Source organism: Mobula birostris, chromosome 12 (assembly GCF_030028105.1).
Source record: "Mobula birostris isolate sMobBir1 chromosome 12, sMobBir1.hap1, whole genome shotgun sequence".
Taxonomy (NCBI): domain Eukaryota; kingdom Metazoa; phylum Chordata; class Chondrichthyes; order Myliobatiformes; family Myliobatidae; genus Mobula; species Mobula birostris.
This window is the reverse complement of record NC_092381.1, coordinates 20462598-20488088: the sequence shown is the minus strand read 5'-3', so window position 1 is coordinate 20488088 and position 25491 is coordinate 20462598. Positions and strand designations below refer to the sequence as shown.

General features: G+C 36.9%; 1 protein-coding gene across 5 annotated transcripts in view; it reads left to right on the top strand.

Moving 5' to 3' along the window:
• Window positions 1-15496, top strand: part of LOC140205770 (zinc finger protein 644-like) — a 132642-nt gene extending 117146 nt beyond the window's left edge. For 4 of the 5 annotated variants that reach the window (XM_072273411.1, XM_072273410.1, XM_072273412.1 and 1 more), the window contains 4 exons: window positions 5537-6151; window positions 11172-11294; window positions 12823-12925; window positions 13228-15496. In XM_072273411.1, coding sequence (XP_072129512.1) covers window positions 5537-6151; window positions 11172-11294; window positions 12823-12925; window positions 13228-13420 — 1034 coding nt within the window. In that variant the 3' untranslated portion in view covers window positions 13421-15496. Of the gene's footprint in view, window positions 1-5536; window positions 6152-8357; window positions 8437-11171; window positions 11295-12822; window positions 12926-13227 lie in introns of those variants that run through there. The other variant, XM_072273414.1, reaches the window with a different exon arrangement.
• The last annotated feature ends 9995 nt before the right edge of the window (window positions 15497-25491 follow it).

Genomic DNA, 25491 nt, shown 5'->3' with positions numbered 1-25491 from the left:
GACGGTAATTACAAATGAAACAAAGCTATACTAAAAGCCGACAGACATCAATCAATCCAGATATTTATACTGTATTTAAGAGGATCAATTCCCAGTGGATGGAGTAAGTCTAGATAAAAGGAAGGTTATATAATTAAATAAAGATATGCGTGTCCTGTCTTTAAGTCAGAGCTAAACCTGTGGTAGGAATCAACCATATACAAATGCAGAACTTACTCATCTCCCAATGAATTCTTCACAAGAACTATCTATCAGAAGAATTTCAGATGAAGAGTAATTCAATATTCCATTGAGTTGCTTACAGTTGCATGAAACTGCAGCAGGTTAGCTAGAGGACCCTGATTTGCAATGAGGTCTTTTCTGCTCCTGTTGATGGATCAAAGACCATCATAGCAGCATCAGACTTGAAATCTGAAAGATGAGATTGCTGATATGATCAAACCTCCCAATGTACTTGGAGACCATTAATGTTTCAACACTACGCCTTTGTTATAATAAATCATTCTTTTCATTTGTAACTTTAGTTAATAACAAAAGGAGTCAGAGTATTTATTTCAAATACAGAGGAATGGAGCCATGGCCAAGTGGGAATGAAGATTGATTCTTACATATAGTAAATGCAAACCATACAATACCTTAAAGTGTTGACTTATAACTACACTTTAATAAATAGAAGGTATTTGGAAGATACATTTTTTGAATCAGAAAAGACCCCAAAATTTAAAAAAAATACATATATCTAATCTGATAAGGAGTTATACCTTTTTTATTCATTACAGTGACAGATTATGCTAGTTGAACTATACCCACGTAGTCTAAGGATAGTTTTCCTCTCTGGAAATCTTTCTTTAGTCCACTTGTACATTTTCTATTGCAGCCAAATTTGATAGCAAATTTCTTCTGGCTTCTTGAAAGTTTAGATTTATGATTCCTATTTACTATAAGGAGCCATTTATTTGACTACTTTAAATGACTTCAATAAAATGTTAGTGATGTAATATTGATCTGAACAGTTTAACTTTGCATGCAGATGTGTTGATCTGATTGTTGGTATCTCTAAAAGATCTAGTCATAAGTTCAAACCACTAGGTTGTGCTGTTTCCTGTCTCAGTTGGGAACAGAAGGAAGCAACAAGGGACACCTCTATTGACCTTATTGCGTTTTAAAGCAAGAATACAATCAGGATTCCAGTTGCTGCTCACCACATCTGTTCCTGGAAGTGCATGACGATGGACATATAAAGGCTAAATTATATTTGGGTCTTATGTTTTCTTTGGCTGAATTGAATATTGATGCAATTTCTGGAAAATAAGTAGAATGTGCAAAAACTGGAAGGTGACATTATGCAAAAAGGAAAGCAAGTGTACTTTGAACTTAGAAAAGAAGTTAATGCACACGTTTCTGACTTTTCAAAGATACTTTTTTTGAGAAGCAGTAAGATTAAACCTGGTTTTTAAAAAAAATTCCTTATTGCTGCCTTATCTGAATGGAGCTAAGTCTAGCTATATAGTGTCAAGAGATCATCTTTAATAGAAATACTCTGGTGCCATGAATGCACTGTTCTACTCAAATCAGAAAGAGAAATGGTTTACAGTTGCTGCAGCATGATTCATCAATCAAAAGATTTTTGATGACTTCCTTGGTGTGAGGGGAGAGGTGAGTGTGCCTATTATGGCTGAGTCAACAAACCTCTGAAGACTCTTTTTGACTCTGCACATTGGTGCCTACGTACCAGGTTTTGATGCAACCAATCAAAATGCTCTCCACCATATGTCTAAACATTTTCTGGTGTATTTAGTGACATACGAAGTTCCCTCAAACTCCAAATAAAGTATACCTGCTGTCATGCCTTTTTCGTGGTTGTATCAATATGTTTGACCTAGAATAGATCTTCTGAGGTTTTGATACCTTGGAACTTAAAGCTGCTCACCCTTTCCACTGCTGACCCTCGACGAGGACTGGTGTGTGTTCTCCCAACTTCTCCTTTCTGAAGTCCATAATCAATTCCTTGGTCGTGCTGACATTGAGTGCAAGATTGTTTTTGGACACCACTCAACCAGCTGATCTAGCTCACTTCTGTATGCCTCCTTGTTGCTATCTGAAATTGTTCCAACAAAAGTGATATTGGCGAATACATAGGTAGCATTTGAGCTGTGATTAGTCACCAAGTCATGAGTGTAGAGAGAATAGAGCAGTGGGCTAAGTCACATCCTTGAGGGGCACCTGTGTTGATTGTTAGCAAGGAGGTTATGTTATTACTGATTGTGGTTCTCCTGATGAGGAAGTCAAGGATGCATTTACAGAGGAATGTACAGAGGCCTAGGTCTGAAGCTTGTTGATTAGTACTGATCAATTCAATCCCCAATCAGTTGAAGTTCATTGAATGTTATTGAACCTGTGGGAAATTGGTGTGGTGTGTGATAATTAGGGTGCCATGTAAGTTAGACAGAGATTCTCAAGTCCTGCATAATGTTTAGAGAAATCTATCAAATCCAATTCTGTTTTCTGTTGAGAAATTCCAGTGTTTACACCAAACAAAAATATAAGTGCCAAATAGCTTCTGTACTTGGAACAGACAAAAAGGAAAGGGTGCATTTATATATAAGGTCTTTCACATTAATTTCAGACTTCCCAAGATCATTGCAGACACTGAAGTATTTTGGAACTGTAGAAACTGTCATAGGACAAGGACAGACAACTTGTGCAAAACATTTGGCAACTGACAGTGAAATGAAAGTGACCAAATATCTTTTGTTTTTGTGGTGACAGTCGCAAGATCAATGTTGATCAAGATTTAATTGATATCTCCCCCCTATGCTACTTCAGAATATAACTGTGGGATGTAGTAATTCCTCCTGAGAAAGTAGACAGGCCTTTGGTTTCATCAACAGAACCTCCACTGAAGAGTCAGCCCAAATTTTAGTGCTCATGTTTCTGCTCTGGGACTTCAACATGGAATCTTCTGGCTCAGAAACAAGCATATTGATCCATGACAGATTGTTGAGCATTGAGCATATTTCTGCTTTAGTGATAATTAAACACCAGCTTAGACAAAGTATATGTATGTTAAGAAGTAACATACTGATGATGACTGATACAGAATGTCCTTGTATGAATACTGTCAGTTGTTTTAGAGAAGGTTCTTATGATTTGTAATAGCCAATGTTTCACAATCTTAAAATGCTAAATCAAAGCTTACTCGTAGAATTGAGACACTTTTGCTTTGTGTAAGTGGTCTGGATTTTCATTGTAGTTTGGAAATTTTGAAAATGTGTACTAAAACTCTTAAGTATGTACTTAGTTATTCCTGAGAGTGTAGAAGATTGAGAGGAGATTATGAGGGATATAGACGGGTAAAAATGCAAGCAGGCTTTTTTCACTGAGGTTGGTTGAGACTAGAACTAAAGGACATGGGTTAAGAGTGAAAGGTGAAATGTTTAAGGGGAGTATGGGGGGAATTCTTCACCCAGAATATGGAATGTTCTGCCAGTGCAAGTGGTAGATGCGGGTTCAATTTCAACATTTAAGAGAAATTTGGATAGGTATGCGGATGGGAGAAGTACGGAGGGCTATGGTTCAGGTGCAGGTTAATGGGACCAAGCAAGCAGATTAATAGTTCAGCACAGATTAGATGGCCCGAAGTGCCTGCTGCTTCTGTGCTATAGTACTCTATGACGAAAAATTGCTCTGATTAAATGCTGCCAATCACAGTCAGTGAGAGTGAACCATGGGTCCAGATTGAAGCGTCTAAGCCTGAAATGAGTACCTCCATCATAGATATGACATACTTTCTACCCTGTTTAATACAAGGTATATGAATCTTTCTTTCACTACTTTAACAACTCTTCAACCCAGAGAATAACAATGGTAATATTCCATTTTCATGTTGGCTGTTACACCCTCAAGTCATCAAACTAAAAATGTTTTCAATTAGTAAGGATCTTTTGTTTGTAGTTATTGAAAAGTAGCACATGGGAAAAACGTACTTTTTTTACTATGAAGCTTCACAAATATGGAATATTGTTGATTACAGTTCAGTTATTTTTCCAGTTAATTCATCTATGGTTTAGGTTACTTGTTTCATCTTAGTACTGGTTGATTGATTTTTGACCTGTTGTTTTTTTAACTGACCCTGTGGTTCCAGGTTTGCACTGGAGTTTTCTGCTCTGATGGGTGTGTGCCAAATTATTTTGTGCACTCATCCTGAGTTTAGTGGAAGACTTTGATGACTTTTCCATTATACAAGATGGTGATTATGGATGCACTCCAGCAAGTTTTAGCCAAGCTAGGTGCTCTTTCCTTTTAGCTTCAGGTTAGCAAGGGAATCTCTGCTGGGAGATGTTATTTAAAAAGACCATTGGCTGAGTGGCAACTGAATGTTGCCCTCTAGCATGATTTTAGAGTTTGTTAGCAGCTTTGAATGTATCATGGAAGGCCATGTTGGCAACTAACATAGGTCATTCCAGGAAAATTGGTTTTCCAGCGGAACTGTCTTCTGGGATGTTTTGTTTTGATAATATCATTGCTTCATGTATCATAATCATTGTCCATAAAAGTAACCTTGAGACCAAGAAGATTGGCCACTTCCCCTAAGGCAGAAGGCTTTACTCAGAGCCTTCCCTCCCCCCCCCCCACCCCATTGCCTCATGAATATTTAGTGTGAGTGTCTAACAGCTAACCAAACTAACGTGGAGAGCTTCAACATGCTAAATTATTGGAAATCAAGAAAAGGCGAGCAATATGATTGTGATTCTAGTGTGTTTTAAAAAAAAACATGAGCAAGGAAAAAGTTTGAAATAATTGACTGCAGAGAAGGAGGTGGGAGTTATTGGAAATGTAGATAGAGAAGAATAAAAAAATTGGTAATGTTAAATACAGATCGCGGTGCATTTATTGTCACAGATGTAGATAAATGAAACAAGTGGGTAATTAAAGTCCCATCAGATTTTCACTGGCTGTGATTGTGATGGATTGCTAAAAGTTTTGGGTAGAGCAAAATTTAAAAATGTCGTAGAGCTGATTTAAAATATGTTTCTATCTTCTGTATTTGACTGCTAATAATTTTTAACCCAGAAACACGAGTCCAGTATCTCAGAATAGAGTGACAAGATCTATTAGGTTAAGCAAAGATCGTTAGACTGTTAGTGTGATTTCATATTGCTAACCTAAGCTTTAAACATTGTGATCATTGTTATGTGATCCAGATGTTTCAACAGCCACCATGATGGCAAAAAGTACTAAATTCTTTGTGTCAGACATTTCAAAAGAAATCAGTAATTTATTTTATGTAACTGTGTGTGTTTAAACTTGAGTTGTTCTACATTAAACCTTGATGTAAGTTATTAGGTAGAAATAGATTTAACTCATAGCTGCTAATGATTCCATTAAATTAAAAAAATTAAACTGATTTTTATTCACATGATATTGAACTAATTGATTAATCACTTTTTTTTTCATTTTAGTAGAGCAATGTTTGCTTTTTTTTCTTATTAAGTTAATTAGATTGGGTAATCCCATTCTCATTTTGTTTCCACAGAAGTGAAATCTGGATCATCAACTGAGAATACATGTCCTCTGTGCGGGGGCTGGTTTGACACAAAGGTTGGCCTGTCAAATCATGTCCGTGGTCACTTGAAGAGGTTGGGGAAAACAGAACTGGAAGCACACAAATCCCCACTCTGCATTTTGACTGAAATGATGCAAAATGAAGCAGAGGCTGAAAATATTGCAAAGTTGTTGAGTAGCAAACAATTTAGATATAAACCCTTTGTATCACAGAAATTTGCAACAAGTGATGGCCTATTTCTTGCTCCAAATGGTATAACTATAAAACTGCAGCAAAATGAGATGAAGACAAAATCCTTCCCCTTACCACAATTAGACCTCAATGATGACCTCCCTGACCTGCAGCCAGGAAAATACAGTGAGACACATGAACAGTCAAGTTCTCTGATGCAAATTCTGAAGACAAAATTTGGAGAAGAAACACGATTACCAATAAAATCCCAGCCAGGAAGAGGTCATGTTCAAACTGCAAAGAAGCGACTGCCTAATCACAGACGCCTCTTTCATCCACAGTTTGGCAGTTCAGTTTTGCAGCCTAGTGTATCATCACAACCAGTGACAAGTGCAGATATGACTTATCAAACAGGTTAGCCATCCTTGTGTTAATTTACAAAATAAGCCAAAATTGGGGAATGGAATATAAAGGCTTTGAGGAATTTTGATGCAATTTTGAAACTGTGTGTTAAACTTTGTTGCCAGAGCAGTTTTATTTGCCATGATTAATCTCAAAGCTTTCTTCAGAAATACATTGCCTTGTAAAAGTATTCAGCCCCCAGCCCTTTGTTCACATAGATGAGGGATTTTGATCAATTTAATTGAGAATTTTTATTTGTGAATCACATGCTCCTTTTTTCACAGTAGAGCCACCTGCCCCCCCAAAAAACAACGAAAATTGTAAAGCATGAAAAACTAAAAATTCAAAAATTAAAATGTCAGCAGTTCAAAAGTATTCATCCCCTTTGCCCACTTCTCATAGCTATTATAGCCAGTAGTCTTTTTGGACAAGTCTCTATTAGCTTTGCACAACATGATGGAGCAAGGTTTGTTCACCCCCCCCCCCCTTGCAAAAATTGCTCAAGCTGTGTTAGGTTAGTTGGGAAGTGGCGGTAGACAGCAATCTGGAGGTCTTGCCGGAGATGTTCGATTGGATTAAGGTCGGGACTCTGACTGGGCCACTCAACGATATCAATTTTCTTCATTTGAAGCAACTTCATGGTTGCTCTGGCAATGTGCTTTGGTTCATTGTCCTGCTGAAAGACCAACTTCCTCCCCAGTTTAAGCTTTTTGGTAGAGGCTAGCAGGTTTTTATCCTGGATCTCTCTGTATTTAGCAGCATTCATCTTCCCATCAATCGTGACCAGATTTCCAGACCCTGCTGCTGAAAAGCATCCCCATAGCCTATGCTACCTCCACTATACTTTACAGTAGGTTCCACTTTATTTTCATCCAATCACAAGACCTTCTTCCACACCCCAAGGTTGTGGACTGTGAGGAAGGCTATCATGGGTTTGCAGAGGTATCTGCATCAGCTGGAAAAATGGGCTGGAAAAAATGGTACATGAAATTTAATGCGGACAAGTGTGAGCTTTGCACTTTGGTGGGACCAACCAAGGTAGGTCTTACATAGTGTACGGTAGGACACTGAGGAGTGTGGCAGAACAAAGGGATCTGGGAACACAGATCCATAATTCATTGAAAGTGACGTCACAGGAAGATTGGGTCATAAAGAAAGTTTTTGGCACATTGGCCTTCATAAATCAATGTATTGAGTACAGGAGATGGGATGTTATGTTGAAGTTGTAGAAGTCATTGTTGAGTCCTAATTTGCAGTATCGTGTGCAGTTTTGATCACCTACCTACAGGAAATATGTGAACAAGGCTGAAAGAATACAGAGAAAATTTACAAGGATGTTGTTGGGTCTGGAGGACATAAGTTATAAGGAAAGATTGAATAGGTTAGGACTGTATTCTTTGAAACATAGAAGATTTGAGAGGAGATTTGATAGAGGTATACAAAATTATGAGGAGTATAGATAGGGTAAAGGCAAGCAGGCTTTTTCCACTGAGATTGGGTGGCAGTACAACCAGAAGTCGTGGGTTAACGGTAAAAGGTGAAAAGTTTAAGGGGACATGAGGGGAAACTTCTTCACTCAGCGTTGTGAGAATGTGGAATGAGCTGCCTGTACAAGTGGTGCGTGTGAGCTCGATTTCAACATTTAAGAGGTTTGGATCGGTACATGGATAGTAGGGGTATGGAGGGCTGTGCTCCTCATGCAGGTAATTGGAAATGGGCAGTTTAAAGGATTTTGGCATGGACTAGATGGACTGAAGGGCCTGTTTCTGTGCTGTACTTCTCTATGACTCCATCTTTACAGTTTCTTCTAAGTGACGCTTTGCAAAGTCTCTGTAGGCAAGGATATGCTTTTTTTTAAAAGCCAGAGCTGCTTCCTTGCCACTCTTTCGTAAATACTGTGTATTTTTTGTGTAAGGCCTCAGAGATTGTTGAGCTGTGAACATCATCTCCAGTTGCAGCCACTAACTTCTGCAGCTCACTGAGTGACTGTTGGCATCACAGTGCCATTCTTCTCTGATGACTAAGTAGAGGGACAGCCTGGCCTAGGCAGTGTGGCTGTGGTTTCATATTTTTCCGCTTTTTCATGATGGGCTACATTGAGCTCTGAGGGTATGTTCAGTGCCTTTGAGATGGTCTTGTATCCTTCCACAGCTGTGTTTCTCTATTAACATCTCTTTGACTTGCCTTGAATTCTCTTTTTGTCTTCATCTTGGTTTAGTTTGTTGAAAATCTACCATACTGTTGGACATTACAGAGAAAGGTATTTATGCAGGTGATCCTCCAATTTTCCACATCAACAGGTTGGCTGAGTTGGCAAGGTAATATACTACATTGCACCTGAGGAAAGTTAGCGTAGTAATTACGATTGGAATGAATACTTTTTCAGCCTCTATTTTGGTTTTTATTTTTTAGTAAATTACTGACAGGTTTTGGAATTTTCATTTTGATTTGACAAGATGCCCAATGTTTTGTAGATTAGTTCAAAAAGTCCTAAATGTGAAAATAGTTGTGGGAACTGAATATGTTTACAAGGCACTATAATTGATGTTTCATTCTGTGCTATTGCAGGATGTAGAGTTAAGTTTTAACAGGTTAATATGCCCTCTCAGACCCTGCAAATTGGTAAGAGTTTTGTTCATCCATTATCTTTCATTTATATCCCTGTAATTTTTGAATGTGCCTTGAAATGGACAAAGCCATTTTTATTAACATAATGTAAGGTTTAGTCCCGGGCATCAAAATCAGGAACTGCATCGTTATGTTCATCATTTCTACATTAGACTTAAAAAATCATGAATAAGCAGGACCTTTTCAGTATCACATTCAGATAGCTTAGTTATCACCCAGTTGTGAATTTCCTGATTTGAGTTTTAAGTTGTGTTAGTTGCGGAAATCGATTAAAAAATTTTGAAGTTAACCACTGAGATTTTGATCTGCTGTCTATGACAAATACTGGGTTACCAAATAGATGTAGTAATTGGGATTTATTATAGCTGGAGGAGGAACAAGCAGAGTAGCAGGTGAGTGCACAGAAAGCAGGACAGAAACTTGCACCACAGTTTAGCCCAAGTGGTGTACAGATCATCTATTCCTGCATGTAAGAACGAAACACTGAAATCACTCATTGTGCTTTAGTGTGAACTGCTTCACTTGTTGAATATTACACCTGTGGCTAAGAAAGTGACTGGGCTTGAAATTTTATGATTGGGTTATTATTATGCAGGCTACATTTGTTAATTGCCTATGCATCCTTACATCCAACAGGGACAAATAAGTTAGCTGCTTGTTCCAGGTGCTTAAGCTCTCCTGATTAAAAACTACAAAGCAAAGATTGACCATCCATCAGACCCACATTTATGGCCCACATCATGGCTAAACTATTTGGTATATGTCAGCAAGATGTGCTTTATTTTTCTAGTCCTTTGTAGGAAGACTACCGTGTAATAATTTTTATTGCTCAGGTTATAGTAAAGTGGAACAAGACTGAATGGAATTTAAACTTTGAATAGGACACTCAGTTTCCCAGGTCAATCATTAAACATGGTATTAATACCAGGTGATACTCTTTCAGCTTTGACATATTCTTCTAGCTCAAACAATTGCAGTCAAAATACTCTCCTTCCATCCACAGGGAAGACTATGTGCTCCATCTTCAGTGCTTCAAGGACATTGCTGAAAGTGGTGTTATGTTAATAGTAAAGTAAAGTTGTCAGCTTTCAAATAAAGTGATTGCGGTACTCACAGCGCTGCATTCCCTTGCTCGCCATGTCCTTTAAGTCTTACGGACTTGGACTAGCATTTCCCTCAGATGAATTCTGATAATTAGCCCTTTGATAAAGTGGTCACCCATTATTTAGTATAAGGAGAATAGTTAAATCAGCTTAAGCATCATAAACTTCATCCAGCAAGTGATGTGATCATTCTCCACATTATATCTTGCACTTTGTGATCATCTTGGGTGAAACTTAACACTTGTCCTGTGGATGCTAAAATTATTTAGATTTGTGGATTCTAAAAGGGCAGCAACTACAAAAAGACACTATTTTCAGTTTTTTTTCCCCCAAACCCTGAATCAAAATAGGCTGTCAATTTCTTCCTCAGTTTTTCTATATGCCTAAAATAGCAATCTACATTATCTCACCAACACAGGGTAAACAGCTGGCTTAGATTTTTTTAAATTATTACTTCTATATTTTAAAAACATGTAATAGTGGATTCATGATTACTAATTGGGTATGTTTTTGATGCCTCATTTTATCTATACAGTTGTGTGTGCTGTTTGTTAATATGGATGTTGGTCCATTCTTTGTTCAGTGCAGAGGTTTGAGTGCAGCCATCAGAATTACAAATCATTAGCTTTCATTATTGACTGAACATGCAAAGTGATGACTGTACAAAAGCACTAATTTAAGTGTTGTATTTAACAGCTGTTCACCAGTCTGTTTTATTTTACCACCTTACCTCCCATGCCTTCATCAGCTATTTCATGTGAAGTAAAAGAGCCATTTACAGTCCCTTCATTCCCCAAGCAGCTTTTCTTAATATTTGATTAAATACTGTATTTACAACTTTGTCAATACTTTGGTGCAGTGCTGCTTGACTTCCAGTCTAGCATGTACCTTGTCTTCCCAGTGCAACCCAATGTCATACACAAATTAATAAAGCCCTTTGTTTTATACACTTTATACATTGTATATCGCAAGTTGTGTTCAATATAAAAGTAATTGTGAATAGATATTAGGTAATTGTATAACATTAATTTCTGTTTTAAATATCAAGACATTTAGTCATTTCATTTCATTGTGAATGTTTACCTTGAACATAAGGGGAGTTGAAATATTAACCGTTGTCTTTTAGTAAAAAGCTAGAATTCAGCTAAGTGCTGGATAAAGATATTAACATACTACTGATCAAATGCAGAAAGTAAAACTATAAAATGGCCTTATTGTAGGTATTTGCAGATTTTCAGAAGTTTTAATTGACTGTAAATGAAACATCAGTTTAAATTATGGCTTTCCATTTTTGTCAAAAGGACATCCTGTGAAGTTAAGAACTTGTGTTCATTGTCATGCAACCTTTACAAGTGCAGTTAGCCTGGCAAATCATCTCAGAGTCTATGCAAGAAGAAAGCAAGCTGGAGATCTGACTGGCACTCGTAAGTTTTCTTTATTTACTTTTTTAATGTTCTTTGCGTGGGCTTTAAATCGTATGTAAAATATTTTAGGTGCATAAATTACTGAGCCCTTGCCTTTTAACATCTTAAGTACTTAACTGTGATATTTTTATACAAGCTTGGTGAACAGTGGGTAGACTACTAACCAGCAGTGAGGTTAATACCTCCCACTGTGGTGAATCACCAAAATTGTTAAAGTTGTAGCAGACCCGTGTAACTGATATGAGGAATCCTCTGTGTTAAACTCAGGCATACAGGTAGTGTTGGATAAAGGACTTGAGCCAACTTTAGTTCATGATCCAACATAAATATGAAACTTTCCTGATGTCATTTTACAGGCCAGTGCACATAGTTTGCTGAAAAATTTACGGCTAAGATCTCTCACAAATCTGTGATTCTGTAAATAAGAATGTTTCAGCTTCACCCTGTGACTCCATTGATCTATTTAACAAGAAAATGGATGATTGTAACTCTAATACAAACCTTGCAAATTTTGGTAGTTGTGCTCAAATTCATATGTTGCGTTTAGTTATTGTGTTTTCAGTTATGAGATTTAATGAACACTAGTTTGTTTTTGAGATAGCTCATGAAACAGCACACTAATAATTAGAAACAGAAATGTATTGGGAACCAGTCAAATATGGGTAACAGAACCTTCAGATATATGGTTAAATTAGGGGTTTTAACTTCAATAATTATTTTAGTGGTTTATTCTATAACAGTACAGTGACATAATTGCATCTGTTCAGACTGCTTGTGCAGACTGATGATTCTTTCATTGTGAATAACAAGTTTATTTAAATTTTTAATTGATTCTTTCTCTAGTCTTAAGATTTGCATTTTTTAAAATATACTTGGAGTAATGTAATTAAATTGAGAGAAACACACTGTACAATTGTAGTGGCATGATCAGTATTGCTTTCACGATAAGTTTGGCTTCACCTACCAATTTGTCTCCCCTGCTGGAAGCAGGGTGACCCATGTTGTAGTATGACCTCTGGTTAATGACGGGTCAGTGGTGGTGATGGTATACCTTGTTCTAATTTCTTAATGTACAAAGTAAGTCATAGCAGGTAGTTTCTTGTTGTGCATTGTCACAATTAAGGCCGACATCTTCCAGACCTGTAGATTTCCCAATAGTAACAAGTAGATCATTCATTTCTTCCATCCTATGAAGCCAGTGGAGTGACTTGTTGCACTGACTCCAATCTAGCTGGCACTTTCTGAGACTTAATACATGAGAAATCAATTCTGAACCCATAAGTGTGGTCCATTACCTCAAGTAGTGTGTGTTTGCTCTCAAAGCAGAGAAACAAAGATATTGCTGAAATGAATAATAGAAATGAGAATTTTGTAGGTACAGCTAAATATTTTGTAATTGTGCAAATTTGGTGACAAATGGATTCCTCGAGTGTTTCTGATGATCTTGTAATCAGACTAAATGTAAAGTTTAAGTTAGTTGCTGTTTGCAAGAAAAATGAAACCTATTCCTAAAGCTATATTTTTCCAGCTTTTGACTGCAAGCAAAAGAGGTCACGATCACGGTCTGGGACCAAAAAGAAGTCTTCCCTGTTTGTTCCATCTCTTGATGATGCTTATGTACTCAAGTGCAGGTAAGGAACTTGATTGCAGGTGCAGAACTTCATTGCAAGTGCATTTCAGCTTATGTTGTAGATTAAAATAATTTGTACATCCATAATAATGCTGAATAGAGATTTAAGGATTGCTTTAGATTAAACATATCTAGTTTTGTAAAGTATTTTAAATAATGGCTAGCATTTTCAGTTACATGCAATTTTCTCTGAATCTTACTGGATATTAATTTGTGGTCTTAGATTTTTAAAAAAGTCAGCAATAGAAACATCAACATGAATGCTAGATTAATCAGAATTGTGCTTTTGTTACTTACCTCCAGGTTCTGTGATCTGGTCTTCCGAGGTCCACTTTCTGTCCAAGAAGATTGGATCAAGCACTTGCAGAGGCATGTTGTTAATGCAAATCTTCCTCGCACTGGTGCTGGAATGGTAGAAATTTCACTGCCATCAAAAGAAAATTTCCCAGTAACTGAATCATCGTTTTCTTTATTAATGGCACAGACAGCTTCCTAAAATTATCTGATAATGATGAATTAATCTGCTGTAAATTTGATCTGGTGTTTTTCTATTAGCACCTAGTAAAAGTGCATTCTATTACCCATTAGAAGGCTTAATAGATCATTGCAACAATGTAAGCTATTTATAACCTTAAAATGATTTGAAAGTGCTTGATTTTGTTAAAAGCTCAAATAATTATACATATATTCAAAAATATAATTCAATAATTAGATCACCAGCCAATCAGCATGAAGAATCCTGTTTCTAGATTTGCTGCAATTTGGACAAAGCTGTAGATACAATGAAGAAGATAGTTTACAATAGCTAGTGCTAGATATTAGCATAAGCAGCAAGTCAGATGTTTCCCTAATCATTTCGGAAAGATAGTCCTTTTGCCTGAGGAACCTTATGGCAGCAGGAAATGAAGCATTCAATTTCACTGACACATTTACGAACACTGTTCTAACTTCCAATTTAGTAAGGAAGCGACATTCCTGTTTAGCATTGCATGTAACAACTGTGGATAGTTATCTTTGGTTGCAGCAGAAGTGTTTAATTTTAAACAAAAACTTAAAAATAGCCCCCGCCCCCCCACACACACACACAAATTTGCAGATGTTCTTGTTTACTTGCAATTTTATGAAATGTGTTTTTTTTTACATCAGTACTATACCTTTAAAGTATGAAACATAAACTGTAATACTTGTTTTGTTTTTAATTCCATCCTTGCCTCCCCCCCACCCACCCCCATTGCAAAATGCTTGGAGATATACTTACTGTTCCAGCCAGGAGAGCAGAATGTCTTAAGTCCTTCCAGAGTCACTATCTGTGCTGTCCTTTGTCTGGAGGTATGGTTCTAGTGAGGAGAAAATGGTTCTTTTCATTCAAACTGCCACCTGTCAGAGTGTTGGGAATAATAAAAGCTTTCCAAGCATGTGTGTGACAGTGATCAGCCACTTTAGTATTCATACTTTTAACTTAACAATGATGAGCACGCTCGAGTACAGTTCCCAGGCCACATTACAAAGTATGGCGATATTAACACTAGTAATATGTAAAGCATAGTAAGTACAATATTTTTTTCCCATTCAAAAACTCAATGCAGCAAAACTAAAAATACACTTCAAGTATGATTCAATTTTTGTTCTTTTCCACCAAGCATTTTTCTACTGGACTAAAATCTCAGTATGTTTTTTTTATGTAGCAATCTTATTTGAATACCTTGTTCTCAATTCCTGATTTTGTTTTCATCAGTTTTGTTGAAATTGAAATCTAGATGGCTGCTCGCTATTATGCAATTGCTTGTACTTTTAGGTCTATACTAATACATTTAACATTAAGTCAGTAGGAGATTTTCTAGTAGCCAGATCTATTTTGAATATGGCAGTATGTAGATAATAGTTCCCCAAGTCTAGTGATTACTGTATTGCTGTACATTTTAGCATATTAATTGTTTTAGGATTGTCATGTTCTTAGAAAGGGGCATTTAAATATAATTTTTTTTTCCTGACAAAGGTCAGTATTCACCTTCCTAAGGATAACTCAACAAAATGTATGTACTTGTCTTTTACTAGGTTTAGCATGTACATAAATACCAGGTGCATTGCTATGGAGATGGATATTATTGGATTTTATATTTGTATTTTCTAAAATAGGCTGAAATAGTATTTAACCAGTTGACTTATTTGGAGTAGGTTTACAGGTACTGATTCAATGTAGCTTTTAATTTGCTGAAACTAAAAGTAACTCCTGCCTAACTTTTTTTGAGCTCCCTGTATTTCATAATTGGATATTGTAAAAGTATATTTTTTCTGTACAATTTTATCTTAATTGTAAAGGAAAGCATGTTCTTTACAACTCTGAACTCACCTAAGAGATGAGTTTCTTGAAAAATTCACTGTATCTTTTAGGCATTTTTATGCCTGATTACTGTGTATCCAACAAGAACACTGGTATATGATATTAAGTGCTCAGATGTGATTGTGCACGCTCATATTTGTAAGTAAACTGTGTAAACACTATGTGAAATGTGCTATTACTACAAGTCTACTTATCTAGTGGCAGAAATAAAATGTACAGTCATATAATTAACACTGGTTTGATGTTTGTGTCCTTATTATCCCACAATTTATTCAGCCAAATGATATTAATAAATGTGTATCAATTGATACAGAATATTTGCAATAATGGCTGTTAACATTGCGGAACCTCAATTTATAACAGGAATATGAATTATGTGACTGTGCTCATCTTCTGATTGTGTATTAGTTCATGTTTGTTCTTAATTTTACAGTTCTGCTGATTTTCATTGATCTCTGCCAGTTAGTGGACTCTTTGAGCTGCAGTGTGTTCCACTGAAACTTAATAGAATGAAACAGATGTATTGCTAATAAATACTTCCAAATTTTATGTGCTTCTTTTTACCTGACTGTGAGGATAAACTTTGCCATGATTTGGAGAAAATAATTATTTCCTTCCATTTACCAGCTAAGCTAAGCATGCAATTCAACTGTGAAGTCTGTATCAGCAGTTACCTTTAACCCTGTAAATGGAAGCGAGTTTGGGATTAAATACCAGATCTGTCATTTTGCTCTGCTGCTGCACTGATCATGGAATCACTGGGCACTTGTCCATATTGCTGAGATTCTATAGCTATTGCGCCGCTTTGTTCCTTAAGATAGTAGTTCTGTAAATGTTGAAGAAAGTTACAAAACAGCTAATTTTACAGAAGTGTAAGCTTTTAATGTTTTGATTGTGTTTTAGCTAAGTTTTTTTAAAATTGATACACTTAATTGCTTATTTTCAACAAAAAATGCCATTGCATGTCAGTCATTTACAAACTATTAGAAATCTCTTAGTTTTTACAACAGCAAGTGTTAGTGGCAGTGGTGAAAACATTCAAGGATATTTGGAGGATGTGGTTTCCTCTGTGTGGTTGGAGGCCTTGCACCCAATCATATCTGATGCCCAGGATATTTTGAGCCAACAAGATACAAAGTTCAAAGTAAATTTTATTATCAAAGTGCATGTATGTCACCATATACACACCTGAGATTCATTTTCTTGCGGGCATATTCAATAAATCCATTGAAAAATAACCATAAAATCAATGAAAGACTGCACCGACTAAAGTGTTCAACCAGTGTGCAAAAGACCATGAACTGGGCAAATACAAAAAGAAGAAATAATAATAATAACTAAGCAAAAGATATGGAGATTGAGATGAAGAGTTTGGAAAATGAGTTCATTGATCATGGTAATATTTTAATGATAGGGTGTGAAGTTATCCCCTTGGTTCAAGAGCCTGATGATGGAGGGGTAGTGATCGTTTCTGATCCAGGTGGTGTGAGTCCTGAGGCTCCTGTACCACCTCCCTGATGGTAGTAGTGAGAAGACAGCATGTTGTAGGTGGTGGGGTCCCTGATAATAGACATTCCCTATATTTGACCTAGGTATTTAGTGCAGGTGTCAGGACACTGCTAGCATGAACTGAGTGACAGGTCTAAGTCAATGAGATTTGGTCCATTATCTCTTTTTAAATGTGATGGACGTAGCTAAAATGAGCTATTTTGCTGTCTTTGGGTTTAAACTGTGATCTTTCACACAATGCTGTATTTTATCCTGATGTAGTTAGTGTCAATGTATTTGTTATCTTCCATCATATTTTCTGGAAATTTCATTGGAATTAAAGAAGTTGGGAAGTTACTAGTTTGCCTTATTCAGAATTTTAAAGGGAGTAGTTAATGTACTGTAGATGATGGCCAAATATTTCATTTTGTACAGAACAGTAGAAGCAGAGAACATGACATCTGCCTGAAGGGGGATAAATTCAAACTAATTTGCAGAAGCAATATTACAGTGATTGAGTAGTTAAGTCAGTCCATGAAAAGACTCCCTGGGGAGAATTTTGACTAAATCACTATTGATTTAAATGGATTTTTTTTCCAGGAAATAACATTTTGACCACATTGTGCGAATAGTATGAGACATCCACAGATTGGGTGGCATGCTTGAATGAGAAAAGGTGACTTTGTGTTCCTAACTTTTAAACCTTTCCAATACTAGCATTTATCGTATAATTTTTTTGAGTTGGTTGTTGACGAATTGAAAAAAACTTTGAGTAGTCAACAACTTCGTTATTCTCATACAGCTACTGGAATGGCAGAAGAAAGAATAAATGGATCTGCTTGCCTAGAAGGTCTTGTGTCCCTACAAGTTCATACCCTTTAATTAGCTGTTAATTAGCAACAACACCACACACAGACCCCAAATTTCAAAAAGAAAATCCTTACCTGGTAATTTTGTATGTATAATGCAAATTATTTACTTTAAGTCTACCGAGATGGATGTAATCCTTGGAAGTTCCTTGGGAGTTTTCCTGATCAGATATCGTCAGCAGAAGGTTTGAAATGCTGATCTTCCCATGAAGGTGATCAGAGAAACCTAAAGAAATTCCTTGTAAGAGCTTATTTTAAGTGGGGAAGCCATTTGCCTGGAATTACTGTTTTAAGAGCTTTAATTGGAATGATGTTTGACATAAAAAGTATTTCAAGGGGTATATTCTTAAAAATAATCACCAGAGTCAAGGGAATCTAATAGTTCATAGGGAAGAGAGTGGTATTCCTTGCAGATTTCCTGGCTAAATACTTCCTCTTTTATTGTTGGGGTCAGGAAGGCTTTTACATTAATATATAAATTCTCCGCATTTCTGCTTTCATTTGTGTTCAGCCTGGAACTGCAAAAAAAAATTGAATTTTAATTATTAGGAAAATGGATTTGGTGATCAATGCTTTGATGGTGGAGAATTTAAATCATTAGCTTTAAAGAAAGTAATTATATTAATGGTGCAGTGGTTCTCAACAGCAACTTTGTGAATTTTGTATGGAAATTTAAGTGATCATTTAATTTTAGAGTCCATTTGAAGCAGCATTATTAAGGAGCTATCAACAATCTTGTAGATCACTCTGGGCAATTTCAGTGGTCTAATCAGGATCCAGATATAATTATATATTGGATTGTGTTGGCACCAAAATTACAGCTTTTTTTAAAGCCTACTGAATCAAAGAAATTGGAGACAAATAAACCTAGGTGTAAAAGGAAAAAAAAGCATGACAAAAAAAGGTGCAAATGCAAATAAAGATGAAGCTTTATTGTAAGGCTGGTGAATTTTAACAGCATGAAATACTTTTACCAAAGTTCTTTCAGAGAAATTAGTGTGGTTTATTGAAGGCTTTTGCAGTGTGTGTAAATCTTCAGTCCTGTTGTCCTGCTTGATCACAAAGGAATGTAGAGCAAACAGTGGACCTCAATGATCTGAAAATGATCAGTAATTTAATGAGTAGAATTGAGGGGAATACAGATTTAATACTATTCTGTTATTATTAATGTCCTGTGTGCTTTGGATTTTAATAACTTTTTAGGTAACCACACCAAACTTAAACACTGCTAAAGCTATTTTGGGATGATAAGATTTAAAGATTAGCTTTATTTGTCACATAAACATCAAAACATACAGTGAAATAAGTTGTTTACGTTAATGACAAATTCCTTCTAAAAATGACCATTGCTAAGATTTAGATTTAGAGTTTAAGTGTGATCATTTTTTCAACTTGCTATTGGTCCTGGATGTTTGAGGTGTGTAGGCTTGACCGTTTATTTTGTGTAGGCTCTCTGTTGGAACTCTGATTCAGAATATTGAGGGTCAAGTTCCAGTCCAGCAAATTTAAGTAATAATTTGTTTTGCCACTTTCACTACAGGGCCATGTTGCTGGAATTGCCATCTTTAAGAAAAATTATTAGTCTGGGTCTTTATTGGTTCTTTCCTGTGGGTGAATAAGATCCTTGGTAATCATCTCATGGTTGACTGTTCGGTGATGTGAAGACCAATAACTGCAAACAGAGGCAAAGTTATCAAAGACAGGGGGAGCCTGCTGCCACTGGAAGAAGATGTTGAAGAGTTTCTAAGTGTTCTTAACCCCATTCTACAGCTAATGGTCCTGAACAGCCCTATCACAATCCCTGAATGGCAAGATTGTACATCAACTGAGAAGCAACAAAGCCAAGAGAACAGATGGTATCCCTGATGAAGTTCTAAAACTTAGAGACGGACTTGAGACACAAATTCAGAAGCTCATTCCTGGGAAGAGAATAAATGATGGACTTCAGAGACACTGTAATTGTGACATCAAGAATCAATTCTGATTCAATAACTACATAGAATCTCTGTATCTCTCTTTGCTACAAGGAAAGTCATTGCCAGGGTTCTCCTCTGCCTCCTGTACCCATTGGCCAAAGAGCTGCTCCCTGAATTGAAGTGCCTATTCCGTCCTTCATGAGGCACAAAGTTCATGATCTTCACTGTGCGATATCTCCATGAAAAATGCAGGGGAGAAGGATATCAGTAAGTATAATAAACCGCCATGAAATGAAAAGCATGGCCTGAAAGTATAACAAAGAAAATGTTGCGTTAACAGGCAGTGCATGTTGTATGCAAGAGTTCAATATATTATTAATAACTTGCCTGGAGCATTGCTCATGGACAATTGATCAATATGATATTCATTTGTATACAACATAGTAAGTGTTGGGAGGAAGACTTCAGAACTCACTTCACAGAAGGTGGCCAAAGCCTGCAATCACAGTATAAGCATTAACACAGGGAAAAAAAATTAATGGATATTGTAGGTGAAAATGTGCGATCACAAACCAGCTCAGCTGCCATTGAGGTTTTATGCTTGAAAAAAATGCTTGCAAGCTTGTCAAACCATATTCAATGCTTACAAACTTGTCAAACTATGTGCACAATTGCCACTTTATTATGTACCTCCTGGGTGTATTTCTGTATGTTCATGGTCTTCTGCTTCCGTAGTCTACCTGTTTCAAAGTTCGGCATTACTTTTCCAACGCGTGGCTATCTGAGTTGTCTTCCTGTCAGCCTGAACCAGTCTAGCCATTCTTCTCTAAGCTCTCTCATTAACAAGATGTTTTTACCCAGAGAACAGCTGCCCACTGGATGATTTTTGATTTTTGCACCGTTCTCTAAACTCTAGAGACTGTTGTGCATGAAAAGTCCAGGTTATCAGCAGTTCCTGTGATACTCAAGCCACTCAATCTGGGACCAGTCATTATTCCACAGTCCAAGTCACTTGCATCACATTTTTTACCAATTCTGATGTTTGGTCTGAACAACAACCGAACCTCTTGACCAAGTCTACATGCATTTATGCTTTGAGTTGCAAATGATTGTCTGATTAGATAATGGCATTAACGAGCAGGTGTACCTAATAAAGTGGCCACTGAGTGTAGGTTTTTTTCCCACTTTTTATACTGCAGTATATTTCTACACAAAAATAGAATTGACAAATATTTGGTCAGTTCAATTTGATACTAAATTTTCAGATGTGTTATATTGAATCTATCTTTAACTTATTTAAGAGTGTTTGCCAATACTTGATTTGACGTTATCTTAGAAATACTGCTTCAGGGTTACATTAAGGCATAATAAAGAATAATTAGCCTGTTTTTACAATATTGACTTAACTGTGTTGTGTGATATCCTCTGGACTTGATGTGAAACATCGCACTGTCAATAACATTTTCTTGCAATTGGCCATCATGTTACTAGATCTATAAATCTGTAAATCTAAGTGACCTGGAAAACCTTCATGAAAAGACAATGCCCTTGCCAGTAACACTATAAAAATTACCATTTTTTTTTCTTAGCTGTTTGCAAAGTTATTACTATCCTGTTTATTACTGTGGACTAAATTTGAGTTTGAGAGATTAGAGGAGTGCTGCTTATAATGCATCCTGCAGTGAGACTGCACTGATCTCAAGGGATCATGGACTGATTAAAGTTGTCCTGTGATCAAGGTCGCCAGAGAAGATTTTAACAGCAGATTCTGCAAAATGTGACACCCTACAATCTCACAGAACCTGAACGTAGGTCGGTATGCTAGTTGATATGAACCTAACATGCTCTGGACCAGTGGTGAGGGGAAAACTTAGGAAATCTTGAGTGATCTTAAGTAACAAGAGTGTGTTTGTGGTCTTCTGCTGCTGTAGCCCATTCACTTCAAGGTTTGATGTGTTGTTCATTCAGAGATGCTCTTCTGCACACCATTGTTGTAATGCATGGTTATTTGAGTTACTGTCGTTCTCCTGTCAGCTTGAACAAGCCTACCCTTTCTCCTCAGACTCTCTCATTAACAAGGTGTTTTTGCGCACAGAACTGCCACTCACTGGATGTTGGTTTTTTTTGCAACATTCTCTGAAAATTCTAGGGACAGTTGTGCATGAGAATCCCAGGATATCAGCAGTTTCTGAGATATTGAAACCACTCTGTCTGGCACTAATGATCATATCCGCAGTCAAAGTCTTTTAGATCACATTTTTTTCCCATTCTGATATTTGGTCTGAACAACAACTGAACTTCTAAAACATGTCTGCGTGCTTTTATGCATTGAGTTGCTGCCACGTGATTAGCTGATTAGATATTTGCATTAACAAGCCCATGTTCAGATATACCTAATAAGGTGGCTACTGAGTGTACATGAGAGCAGAATGGGAAGAAATACGTAATTAAAGTTCAACTTCTGTATCTAAATGCCAATCATTTTGTACAATTTCAAGGAAGGTTATAAGGATCAATTAGGACTCTAATGAAATATCAACAACATCTCCATTCCAGAAGACCTCTGCTTCTCATCTTTCTTTCTGTAGGACTAGACCATAGGTGGCAGAAACCGGACGTCCATGAGCTAGGCCTTATTAGGGCATCAGAGGTGGAAAGGGTCAGTAACTTGAAATTCCTGGGTATTATTAGAGATCTGTCCTGGTACTGGTGTGTAAGTGTCATTACAAAGATCACGCAATGGCTCCTCTACTTTCTTAGAAGTTTGTGCAGATTCAGCATGTCATCTAAAACTCTGACGAACTTCTATACCGGTACAGTGGAGAATATGATGACCAGTTGCTACACAGCTTGGTATGGAAACACCAACGCCCAAGAATGGAAAAGCCTACAAAAAGGAGTGGATACTGCCCAGTCCGTCACAGGCAAAGCCCTATGGACTTACTTAGTCATGTTCTCAGAACTATTTATTTACTTGCACAGTTTGTTGTCTTTTGCACATTGGTTGATTTTCATGCTTTGTAGTTTACCATTGATTCGATTGTATTTCTTTGTATTTACTCTGAATGCCTACAAGAAAAAGATCTTAATGTAGTATATGGTGACACTCTTTAGCCACTTTATTAGATAAGAGGAGTGGAACCTGGTATGCTCTTCTGCACACTGCTGTGGTAATGCATGGTTATTGAGTTACTATTGCTTCCTGTCATCTTAAACCACTCTGGCCATTCTCCTCTGACCTCTCATTAACAAGAAATTTTCACCCATGGAACTGCCGCTCTCTGAATATTTTTTGTTTGTTTTTTGCACCATTCTCTGTAAACTCTATAAGACTGTGGCGTATAAAAATCGGAGGATCTCAGTAGCTTTTGAGATGCTGAAACCACCCAATCTGGCACCAACAATCATTCTACAGTTCAAGTCACATAGGTCATTCTGATGTTTGGTCTGAACAACAACTGAACTTCTTGACCATGTCTGGATGCTTTTATGCATTGAGTTGCTGCCACATGATATACTAACTAGATATTTGCTTTAATGAGTAAGTGTATCTAACAAAGTGGCCACTGAATTCATACATACTTTGATAATTAATTTACTTTGAACACATCCTGGATTAGGGTGCTAGTGCAGGTCCATTGGTTATGTGTTTATTCCCTTAGGATGATTAAATCTTTGAATGTGATTTAATGAGCAGTACAATCTGGACCAGCAACAGTTTATGTTCTGAACTAGCTTTGCATTCTGCAACATTGGCAATAACAGTACATGAACAAATAGGCCTTCTGCAGCTACATGAGTGTTGACTTATGTTTTAATCCACATGATTAATATTCTAGAAATAAATTCATAATTTTAAGTCGAGTTGCAAAGTTTCTACCAATAGTTTGCCGTACTGCATATCTATAAGCAATGCTTCCGTAAACTTTTCTGTCCACAAGTTTTTGCATCACTTTTGCTGGGCAGTTGTCTGCTGGCATCAATGCATGCTGATAGCTGGAGAGAAGTGAAGTGTGATGTTACTGATGCTTGAATTTCGCTGATATGTGATTTCTATATGAAACTGGAGAACTTACTCAAAAGTATTACTAAAGGTTTCCAAGTTCACTAAAGGTTTGCGTTCTGCACTTTCACCCTATTCTAGGATCTCAGGCAGGTTCAATTAAAGATTTACTTTATGAACTGTAACTGTAAGTTACAGCATGGATCATTTGGCAAAACTCTGCAAATGAGTATTCTCCCATTGTATTTCATTTAATCCTACTTGTATATCCTCTGATTCCACCCCCCCCCCCCTATTTTTCCAGCTCTAGTTTACTATTAGATTATCTTAGTTAGGGGAGGAATCACTTTGGGGGTTATGTTATAGGTCTTGCAATGATCAGGAGAGAGTTAGGGAACAGACAAGTAAGCAAATTACAGAAAGGTGTAAAAACAATATTGGGATTATTGCGGGGGGGGGGTTCACTTTCCCAATAATGACCTGGATTGCCTTAATGCAAAAGGTTTAGATGAGGTGGAATTTGTTAGGTGCATCTGAGGTAATTTTTTTTTGTTTTTGTTTTTTGAAACAATATGTAGATTGTCCTACATGGGAAGGGCTGTACTTGATTTTCCTGAGGAAATGAAGCCAGACAAGTGGAGGAAGCGTTGGCTGGAGCATACTTTGTAAAGGGTGAGCACAGCTTTCATCAGTTTTAAATGGAAAGGGATAAGGTTGGACTTCAAGTTAAGGTTCCAAATCAGGGATGGCTGATTCTGATAGCACAAGAGAAGACTTGGCAAAAGTAAATTAGGAACTGATGCTTACAGATAAAACAACAGTTGACAAGTGAAAATCTTTTAAAAGTAAGTTGGTAAGAGTTCAAGGACAGAATGTTTCAGTTATGGTGAAAAGATGTCAAAGGTTTATTGAAGGTCTGATCAAGGAAAAGGAAAGAAACAAGTGCAATTAATAACGTCCTCTGGAGCTTTTAGAGGGTATAGGAGAGTAGTCAGGAAGGAAATTAAGAGGGCAAAAAGATCATAAAATATTCTTCGCATGTAATGTTATAGAAAGTCCTATGTCACTCTATAAGTACATTAGAAGCAGAAGGGTAGCTAGGGAAAGAATGGGTTTCCTTAGGGACCAAAGAGGTAATCAATGTGTGAGGCCATGGCATGTGGACAGGGTCCAAAATGACTACTACTAACTTTCTCTAAAGAGAAGGACATGGAGGATAGTGAGTTCAAGGAGTGAAATATTGATTGTCTGAACCATGTAGATATTAAAGTACAGATGTTGGATGTTTGGGACACAAAGGTGGATAAATCCCAAGAGTTAAAGAAGGAGGGACAGAGCATTACATAGAGAAGGTTATTTGTGATTTTGATCAAGGCCACTTCAGTAAAGACATGGGACTGTAGATGCTGGGATCTGGAGCAACAAACAAACAACTGGAGCATCTCAGTATCTGATGCTGTTTGAACCACTGAGTTCCTTCAGCAGATTGTTGGTCACTTCATTGAATTCATGTTGAACACCTAATGGGAGAGGTTTGTCCTATGTTCAAGAAACTTAGAGGAAGAGATGTAAGATAGTTTGTAAAGGCTGAAGTGCAGGACTTTGTAGAACATTTGACAATAATGGTTTTGAAAGGGAGAGGACAATACCCGAGGAGAAGGGGCCATTTATATCAAAAGGGACATGAGAGAGATATTGTACCCAGCAGAATTTTCAGAGGTTGAAAACCTCTGATTCTGACCAGAACTACTCCCTCTAGTCCAGGACAGCTGTTGCAATAACTTGTTCCAACTTTGCTGGTCTCCTAAGTAAAACATGCAAACACAGGCCGGGCACTTGATGTCAATAGATGAGTTGAAACAACAGTGAGTTCATAATCAGAGCCCTGAGAGGGTTTAAACTAAATTGAAGAGTAATGCCTTAACTAAACTTTAATCCACAATTATTTTT